Here is a 10,667-nt window from a genome sequence, read left to right as displayed (position 1 = left end):
CCCTCCTCCTCATCAACCATCCTTGCAGGGTTGTATTTAGCACTGAGCAGTGTTTGTATATTTGGATGTAAGCATGTTTTTGTATGTGTATGTGTGTGAGTGAATGTGGGGGTGTATTATTTATATGTATTGTTGTGTTTGCATGTACTGCTTCCATTTAAAAGCAGTGGCTTACTTGTGTGTAGTGTTTGACTTTGAGTGTAATAGTGTGTTTATATGTAGTGTTGACATTAGTATTTTCTTGTTTTCTTTAATTCCTGACATTCAGAGATTGTGAATGACAGGCCACTGATGACATGGTCTTCAAATAAAGAGCTGTTACTTCTCAAAAAGAAAAACTGCTTTCCGAGGTTCCTGAATCTAGATCCCGTGTCTGCAACAAGAAATGAAATGTAATTAGTTGGGCATCGTACGGCATTGTCTACGTCTTACGTATCAATACAAATGTGCAGTTTATAATGGTCACAGTAATGGTGTGGAGATGTGAAATCAGTTCTTGTTTAAATGGAACCCATTCTGGGAAGTGATTACTGGTGGATCAAGGAATTAGTTTTCATGTTGTGGTGGTGGAATTATTATTGTGTAAAATCCCTCCTCAGTTTGTAAATACAGATTATTTGCGCACTTACTAGAAATGCCAAGAATGGACAGCTCACTTCCCCCTTCTCTAGGTCTTCCCAATTAATGTCTCTGTAGAAGGGGTGCACCCGAATATGCCTCCCCATCACACCGCGTGTATAAGTGTCCTTATCCAGGAGCTAGTAAGAAAAAGAGAAGATAAACAGAGTATAATACACTTACTTTGTGATATCTCTAAACTGTAATATTTTGATGTACGTTAACACAAACTAAATGCAATCACCTCTGCTGAAGGAAACCATTTTACCCTTCTAGCAAATTCCCAAACGAGGCAGTGCTTGTGAAAAGCTTGTTGTAAATTATTACATTAACAAAAAGCTAAATTTTACTACTGAGATGCAAATCTAATTATTTATAACGATTTCCTCTTATGTCGTCCAATAGGAATACAAAATGGCTGCTTTATTTGTCTATTGGTTGACGGTAGATAGTAATAAATATGATTACATTTTGTAAATTGAATATCTACGTTTTCATCTGCCATCATTATTAAATATTAGTATTAACCAATTAATCATCAGAATTTCAATATTTTCAGGCATTTCAACCCACCACTCCATGCCGCTTTCAAACTTGTGCAATAAGGGTAATTGGCATTAAGGGGGAAATCTGAATCTGCTCAGCACTGGAACATAACAAGTCATATTCCATAAATATAACCAGTATCTCTTCCCAGTAACGACCCCATATCTCCTCTAGGCTTCTTTACAACCCCTTTTATAACATCCATTATTATTATATCCACTTAAAACATTAATGGGATTCTATAGTGTGAGGAATACAAATCTGATTCCTTACACTATAGTGCCCTCCGGCTTCCTCGCGCCACCCACCACCCAGCACGTAAAGGGTTAAAAAACCTTTAATCACTCACTCTGCCTCCTCTGACATCATCCGACTGAGGGACCTAATATGATATCCTGAAAAACTGAAAGGTTTTATATTGCAGGACTAAGTGAGACAGGGACATTGTACCCAGACCACCTCAATGAGCTGAAGTGGTCTGGGTGCGTATAGTGTCCCTTTAACCGGCACATTCTATATTACCTTACAATGTATCTGCTCCTATGACAGCCTATTCCTTACCTTGTTCAAGAGATCTTTAGGATCACTCCACAGCCAGGCTGGGTAGCATGGGTTAGAGCTTAATACTTTCTTTATATACTCCACCCTGCCAAGCTTCTTATTAAAGGGATACTGCCCGGTGATCATGCGGCAGAGAATGATGCCAAATGACCACCAGTCTGCTGGTTGACCGTACCTTTTGTAGCTTAGTATCTGTCAAAACATGGAAGATATGTCATTTTATCAAATATGGTATTACATGTCCCATAATTAACCTATTTCTACTCAGTGTTATTCTCAAAGACTCCAAACCTGTTACAGTCTATCTAACAACTTTTCATAAAATCCCCATCATTTTATTCCAAAATTAGTCTAATCTCATTCCCCCTGAGTCCGTCCACTAATAGTCCAATATTGCCCTCATACTCAGCTTGTGTTACTCATCCTCCTACTGCTCATAAAACACCCCATAACTCATCCCTTTACTACTCCAACCTACTCGTCTAATTACTTTTATATTGCTCTTATACCACTCCACTTAACTCCTCTCCCTATGGCTCACATAACCGCACCCTCTAACTAACCTCTGGTGCCATGTAATGCGGTGTTCCAGCTAGTCCTTTGGTTGTGGTATGTGTAAAAATATTCTCTTTTGAGAGGCCAAAATCGGCTATTTTGACACAGCCCTTGGCATCCAGGAGAATATTGCCTGGCTTCAGATCCCTAAATAATGAAGACAGATATAAATGTGAGATAAAGGAGAGAGCAGAAATATACACACGTAATTTCTCTTTAGTGTACATTAGCGCTTTCTTAAGAAACAAACGCTTATACTGACCCATGAAGTATCCCGCAGGAATGGAGAAATTGGATCCCACAAACAAGGCTTGCTGAAAAGAACCTGGAAAACAAAATAGAGCATATGCAATCTGTAACAAACATTAATCATAAATAAAATATACCTGGACAGGGTACACACTCTGCTACAAAGGTATACATAACATTTTCATTTTAAATGAAGCAGAACCATGGAGAGAGTTTACTTTATTATCATTTATATTATTAAAACCATCTTTTTTTTTTAAATTTGGAAACCTTATCCCTAGAATGGTTTTACTCTATAATCACCCGTGTGGTGGAAGTGAAAGACTTTCTCTTGATATGTTACCCATTGAACCCGTTTAATTTCTCTGCCACAAAACACTGACTACTCTACGATTCTATGAGTCCCTTTCAGTTTGTTAGATGTACAAATCAATAATCTATAAATATATAAATTTTTTCAGAAGATCCATGGTAATAGAAATGTGTATTTAAAGCAGTATGCACTGTGTAGAAGGAGGTACACCCTGAAGTCAGCTTATGTTTGCAGCAGGTCAACTGACCCATAGCGGCTCTCGATCTACCGTCAGTCCATACAGAACGTATTCTGTTGCAGGACCTGGGTTTCTTTTATTGCCCATTGTCTGGCTGATATTGAAGTGGGAATTCTGGTTTAGTACATTAGTATTAGTCCAGTGTTTTCCCCTAATCGATCTCTATGGATAGCAGTATTATAGAGGGTATATGTAAATATGGGGGTATATCCATCGCCTCTTACATTTCACCCCCTCCTGGTAGAGCTTTTGATGACTCACCTTGCTTGAGCCAGGGGCAGACTTTCCCTCCCAGTCATATAGGATTTGAGAGTACCCCCTGGTACGTGCTCCATGACTAGATAGGCGTGCTCCTATTTCAAAAGAGACACAACAAATATCCAGTTAAAATATAATGCAATAATGATAACAGAACACAATCAGCCATATAGAAATAAGAAAACATTATGGACACAGAGTTTCATACCTGGGACTGGAAGGCAGCGAGTCCCTGACATAGGAAGGGACTGCCGCTCGCCATTTGCAGTATCCGCTTCTCTTTCTGAATCTCCTTTTCCTCAACTCTATCTTTGTCTATTTGTTTAATAGCGACATAATTGGTGGGACATTCCTTGGTGGAAGCAAGCATCACCTGAGTATCAGAGAGAGAGAATCAAAAACCTCATATCAGCAACAATCTCGCAAAAGAAGGTAGGAATTTCAGCTACTTTTTCATTTAAATCTTCATTTAAATGGTGGACACACATTACCAATATCACTTTGTAGCATCGCTCCAACACCACCTGAGGGATGTGTTTGCAGGGTTTGGGGACCTGCGTAATAACTCTGTTTAAGGGATGTATATTCAGCTAGGGAACCTAAATGAACCCTATATAAGGGATCTATATACAGAGCTAAAAAAAACTTCCTACCTGTGATTGCTGTGTAAGGGATATATATATATATAACCTAACAGAGCTCAATTTAAGATTTTTGGATAAACTTTGATAATCAAATGATCACAATCTGCTAGAAAAAAAGTATAAATTATTTGTCTACAAAAAATTTCTTCAGACTGTAATGGTGACTTCTGTAGAAAAATGATTTGAAACGTTTTTCTACGACATTGTGATCATTTGAAAAGCGTATCCAACCATATTAAATCGAGGCCTATGTCGGCAATTCTGATGTGAATGATGAACGTTTAGATTACAAAGATTTAATAGAACTATGTTAAACATCACAGAATAGAAGAGTTCTGGTTATTTTATTTGGAGTATCGATAAATTGTTCTAAATACTTTGTACATGTGATTATATTTTCCACATTCATATATCATACACATGACAAAGATTAACAATAAATGAAATCTCAGTGAATTGTTTTAGCAATACAATGATGATAACGAGAAGTTGTAATTGTTCTCCACTAGATCAATAGATGTATTAAATAAGATGTATACATTGCTCGTAGACTCACCTTTCCAAAGCCCCCTTCTCCCAGCACTTTGTGGATTTGATAACCGGAGATTGTCAGAGGTAGTGGCTTCTTTGGTTCTACCACAGACTGTCTACTTTCTCCTTAAAGGTTTAACACAAATAATAATTATTCTCCATTTCATCATAAACACAGGAACAAGTTTAATTACCCCAGAACCGCTTTACATATATTCCCATCCCACCCAGTTATATGAAACAGTAATATGGTTTGTAATGATCACATTATGGAAAAATGCATTAAAAACATATTACAGCTTGCCATCTATTCCCCATGAATACCATCCGCTATTTCAGAATGTATGAATAAATAATCTAGATGTATCAAACGTTTTGAAATATTGGTCTATGCCATTACTTTCCAGTTTAAATCATCTCCTGAACACTATAGACATCTTCAGTCATTGCCACGCATGCGCATAAGGTCTCCCACACCAGCTGACGACAGCGGGTGAGGAGTGGAGGCGGAGCCTGAAACTGCCCCGAGGTACTTCAGCGCTGGAATCAGGTAAGTGATAGAAAGGATTTTTAACGAAGGAGGGGGTCACTATAGGGAGCTATAGTGCCCGAAAAACAACTTTTGTTTTCCTGGCACTATAGTTTCTCTTTAAGGTAGTTGAAGTGTGGAAATATTAATTAAATAGAGACATTGAATGGGTACAGCTTTTGGTCAATTGAGAGCAAAATCTCTAATATTTGAAATTAGCCAGTCTATTTAAAACTTGTATGTTCATCTTACCTGTATCACATTCATTGTCACTCGTTGGCTCGTTTGCTTCCTCTTTCTTTCGCTCACTTTTCTGACCCAGTTTGGCAGATGAGGAGAGCTTTGGTCTTTTCTGCATGAGCTGCTCGCCTCGATCGTATTCCCTGCTTCGTTTCAGGGCTTGCTTTCTGGGTGGAGATGACTGACCATTCTTTCCAGCAGACTTTCTCTCACTTTTCTGACCCAGTTTGGCAAATGAGGAGACCTTTGCTCTTTTCTGTATGACCTGCTCCTCCTGATCATGACTGGAGGTCCTGTATCGTTTTAGGCCCTGATCTCTGCTACGTTCCTCAGCAATGAACCGTCTCTTGGGTTCTCTCCCTCTCTCAATATCCTGCTCATTGCAGCTCCTGCTTCTCTTTCTGCTGGAATGTCCAAGAGATATCTGCTGTTTTGAGCTGTTATTGAGCTTTCTATACTTTTGTTTTAATTCGTCAGAAGTTTCCTGACTGTCCTCAGTTTTCTTCCAAGAACGTTTTCTTGTTCTCTTCATGCTTATATTATACTGTGTGAATCTATTGCTTTCAAATTCACAAATGTATTTAGCAATCAGCTAACTGATAATAGTAGTAATCAATAAATGATTGAAAATAGCACTCGAGCAATGCAGTAGCCACTGTCCACTCGCAAAGTGTCTAGACACTCTAAGTGAAGGTGGGTTTGAGATTGATTGTTTCATCAGATGATGTCAGAGTGTGTATGATGTCACAGTACCTGACCATATATGGAGATATGAACCGGTCAGTAATGGAGAAACTAATATTATATTATTCCAGTTTTAACTTCAAATTTATGGGTTATCTGAGTGTTCCAATAATGCTGCACTACAACTCCCAGAATCCCCATCCAACAGTGAGCTGAGAATTGTGGAAGAAATCTCTTTGGATTATTTATGTTCTGTTGGGGTGACAGGTTGATGTGACACTTATACCTGTTTTTTTTCCAATAAATAATTAAGGCACCATACAGGTCCCTTCAGTCTGTGTTGTGAAAGTTGCATTTCTCCAGTAACTACTATCTGACATATACTAACAGCATTCCCTCCCCCCCCCCCTCCCCTCCCCTCCTCCCACACACACACACTCCTGTTTATTATTTTACATTAAACCCCTCATGGGTGCTAGCAAAATAGTGACACCCAATCACACACATACGCTTCCCGCCCCATAAACACACATAAATACATTCAGTGATATAGACAAGTACAGACACACTGACCCCAACATCACACACACATCTAGATTGAATCCAAAAATGACTGATATTATTATTATTTATGTATTAGAAATATGATTTATTTTCAGAGGTGATCAGTTTGGGTCTGTAATCAAAGTTCATTTTAGAAAAGTAGTGACGTGTACGAGCGCTTATTTTAAAAGAGGATTTTCCAATTGTGTTAGTTTAAAAGTGAATTTTCCAATTGTGTGCTTTTGTTTTGAAGTTCATTTTAGCTACAATGTTACCGCGTGTTGAGAACCCTAAATTCTCAGGACCAATAGAAAATTTCTGAAACCGTGGAAAACTGCAGAAAGTGAGAAATGCCACAAATGTTGCACCTAGAGGGGCATTAGATGTGCTGCAAACCTTGCTCTGCTACTAGCCCCTTTCTGTGCTCCGTGTCTAAACCATGAACTACTAACTACTCGTCAGCGTCTAATGAGTAGGTAATGGCTAATAATCATATAAATAAAAGCAGAAAGCAACGGAAATTCTAAGTTATGGCTTATAGTGATCATTTGGTTTAATAGTCCCATTGTCCTGCTGCATTGGAGAGGAAACAAATAGTGTTAATATATTATTTCTTATAAGTGGGTTGATCAGGGTGGAAGTCAGTTTACCTCTACAATTTAGTGTGCCGAGGAGAGGGCTAGTTTGTATTTATTGGGTTTCGACTAAATAATATTCTGGTGACCCTCTCTCCTTTTCTTCTATTGTTATCTATATCTGGGAACATGCGCTGGCAGGGGATGAGGACAATTCTTAGTTTTATTTTGCTTTAAATAGACACGGTAACAACTGCAAAAATATAACACCTGCAAAATGACACTTTTGTGAAAAAAATTTCATTGTCAACAGAATTCTCCCTTTAACCCCTTAAGGACACATGACATGTGTGACATGTCATGATTCCCTTTTATTCCAGAAGTTTGGTCCTTAAGGGGTTAAAATTAAAACAAAAACTGGGTGCTTAAATAGGATATAAGGTGTTGGAAATTGCTTCACACTCTGGTATAATTCCCAAGTACTACCAACGAAAAATAGTGTGCAATGATGAATGGAGCAAAGAAAAACACCAAGTATAAAGAGGATGAGGAAAATAAACAAAGTATAATACAGACTTTATATTGGTATGCAGGTTCCTCCAAACGATGTAGTTATATGTAAAAAAGACAGAAAAAATATACAATGATAGTGCAGATGGTTAACACTGACAGAAACCGTGTTTCTCATCTATTAAACAGAATTTATTGTCACTTGTTGCAACCTTTTCATAAAAAAGTGCTTTCAATATATGTGCAAAAATGACATAGATTTATTATCTGCTACATGCAGGGAAAACATCAATACAATAAAGTATAAAAATAGTATAAATCCTAAATAAAAACAAAGGGTGAATTGGCCCCTTACTAAAACAGGTGGCTGTAACTCACAGTCTCCGCTTTTGGTAGTAGGGTGGAAGGCAGGCTGCAATTTGCTTCCCGGGCCCGGACGGTTTGTAGATCAGCTGGTCTGTATAAACTTTCAAAGATCAGCTCCGAGTTCTGTGCACAGCAAGCTCCTCCCCCTTACGTGACGTCAACGCGTTTCGCCGTATTGCGGCTTCCTCAAGACGTGTTCATAACCGCCATGTTGGTTATTGGCATATATAGGGCAATGTCCTCTGTGATAGGTTACTTAATAATTTTCCCAATTACAACATAACGATTATACTTGACTTTAAAACTTAAATAATTTCTTCAATACAATTCATATCAATATTACCAAAAGAATTATATAAAATAATATAACGTTTAAAAGAAGATTGTTCACATAGATCAATTTTATAGTTCATTTAATAAAATGATCTTTTATTCTTAAAGTGACCTCATTGTTTATAAAATGCCTGATATGACATCTACTTCAATCCATAAAAAAGAAACAATATATTATAAGAGTAGCATCAAATGAAATGACATCTATAGGGGAAGGCTATATATGAAGAATATACATATTATAATATTTGAAAATAAATATTACATGTAAAATGAATAATTTCAATTATTTAGTAGCCTTCATATAGATAAATATAGAAATAAAAATAAAAATAACTTCTTTTCAATGTATACATTTACTACTAGTTGTATATAAAAAAAGGGAGAATTAAGAGAAAAGTTAGTCTTAAAATGATTCACTGCTCATTGTTTTCTAATAAAGACATAAATTATTCAGGTGACTGGAACAAACTACGTGGGACTTAATTGTACTAAAGTGCAAATGTGCATAAACCAGTGCAGAAAATATGTAATATAATAAAAAAGTGCATATTTATAAAACTAGAGACACTAATTATATATATATATATATATATATATATGTGTGTGTATATGTAACATACTAAGTATGCATAGACATATGTATATATAAAACATACAAGGCTGTGGAGGGATGGGATATTCTCTCAATGTAAAAAATATTTTAATTTAATAATTAATTTAAAAAATGACATATTTCGAAGTCATTATTTAGGCCGTGTGGAATCATAGTGTTTAATTCGAAAATCCACTTCATTTCGGCTTTTCCTATTTTTTCATTAAAATCACCTCCTCTCCATGTTTTTTGAACTTGTTGGATCCCTATAAAACTTAACTGTGTTGGATCTGCTCTATGGTGTTGTTTAAAATGAAAAAAAAAGAAACTTGATGCAATTATATACATGTTCGCTTATGCGAATATGTAAGGATCTAGTTGTACGTCCTATGTAGTTAAGCCCACACGTACATGTGAGCATATATATTATATTCTTCGAACTACATGTGATTCCTTCTTTAATTTTGTACGTTGTTTCATTTACTTTAAATTCTTTTACCTGTTCTTTTTTATTTTGTGTTTTAGTACAAGCACTGCAATATCCACATCTAAAAAAGCCTTTTTGTTGATCTAAAACATTATGTACAAAAATCCTTTTTAAACTAGGAACGCCTTTATGTATAATCCTTGGTGTGTCACTAAGAATATTATTTAAAATAGGGTCGTCCATAAGTATTGGCCAGTAATTCTTGACAATATTTCAAATTTTTTGATTGTGTCTCCCTGAGTATTGGCAGATAAAAGGGACATCAGAATTAGTGTTTATGTCTTTTTTCTCTTTATACTTTAAAATTTCTGTTCTGTCTAATGTTGCTACTTTTCTCTTTGCTTCAGTTAAAATTTCTTCATTATAGCTTCTTTCCTTAAAATCTTCTACAGCTTTTTTACTTTGTTCTGTAAAAAATGCATTCATCAGTGCACTTTCTCTCCATCCTAATTAATTGGATGCTAGGTACATTATTTAACCAGGGACTATAATGACAACTAGTATGTTGAATATAGTTGTTCACGTCCACTGGTTTGAAGTATGTTTTAGTTTTTATTTTGTGATCTTCTCTATACATATTAGATCAAAAAAATGAATCTCCTTGTTACTAAAATATGAAGTGAGGCTGATGCCCCGCTCATTGGAATTAAGTATATCCATAAAATGGTGTATAGATTCCTCTCCACCCTTCCAGATCATAATCAGGTCATCTATATATCTTTTGTAAAGCACCAAGTTCGACTCCCAGTTACCACCTTCCTCGACATGGACATATTCCCAGTGGGCCATGAAGAGGTTGGCATAGCTGGGAGCGAACTTGGTGCCCATAGCTGTCCCGCATTGTTGGAGATAGAAATCTCCTTGGAACCAAAAATAGTTGTTCTCTAGAATGAGAGCAATGGCTTCTAAAATAAAATTATTTTGAGTGGGTTAATATAAGGAAGAAGTTGTTAAAAAGTGCTCGACTGCTCGTATACCTAAATTATGTTTAATACTGGTATACAGGGAAGTCACATCCGCTGTGACCAATAGGTCTTTCCAAGTGATACCATTCAATATCTGAAGAATGTTTGTTGTATCTTTTAAGTAGGATGGTATTTTTTGTACCAATGGTTGGAGCATTTGATCCACATACTCTGATAACCTGTAAGAGACAGAATTAATCCCTGAGACTATTGGGCGGCCGGGAGGGTATTTTATGTTTTTATGGATCTTAGGGAGGAAATAGAACACAGGTATTTTTCCGAAATTGATGTTAATATACTCTTTCTCTGATTTGCTTAAAATACCTG

The 10,667-nt window shown here is 36.5% G+C and overlaps 1 protein-coding gene across 1 annotated transcript; it reads right to left on the bottom strand.

The window, feature by feature from the left end:
• Positions 1 to 325: 325 nt before the first annotated feature.
• On the bottom strand, positions 326 to 5,814 carry LOC134612251 (protein kinase C theta type-like). The gene is made up of 9 exons (XM_063456597.1): positions 5,295 to 5,814; positions 4,539 to 4,639; positions 3,547 to 3,711; positions 3,342 to 3,433; positions 2,543 to 2,605; positions 2,289 to 2,427; positions 1,726 to 1,917; positions 630 to 758; positions 326 to 373 (listed from the first exon to the last, which is right to left on the bottom strand). The coding sequence occupies exons 1-9, from the start codon at positions 5,812 to 5,814 to the stop codon at positions 326 to 328; spliced, it is 1,449 nt and encodes a 482-aa protein (XP_063312667.1).
• Between the last annotated feature and the right edge of the window lie 4,853 nt (positions 5,815 to 10,667).

This window comes from Pelobates fuscus, chromosome 5 (assembly GCF_036172605.1).
Source record: "Pelobates fuscus isolate aPelFus1 chromosome 5, aPelFus1.pri, whole genome shotgun sequence".
NCBI classification, from domain to species: domain Eukaryota; kingdom Metazoa; phylum Chordata; class Amphibia; order Anura; family Pelobatidae; genus Pelobates; species Pelobates fuscus.
This window is presented reverse-complemented; position numbering and strand designations above follow the sequence as displayed.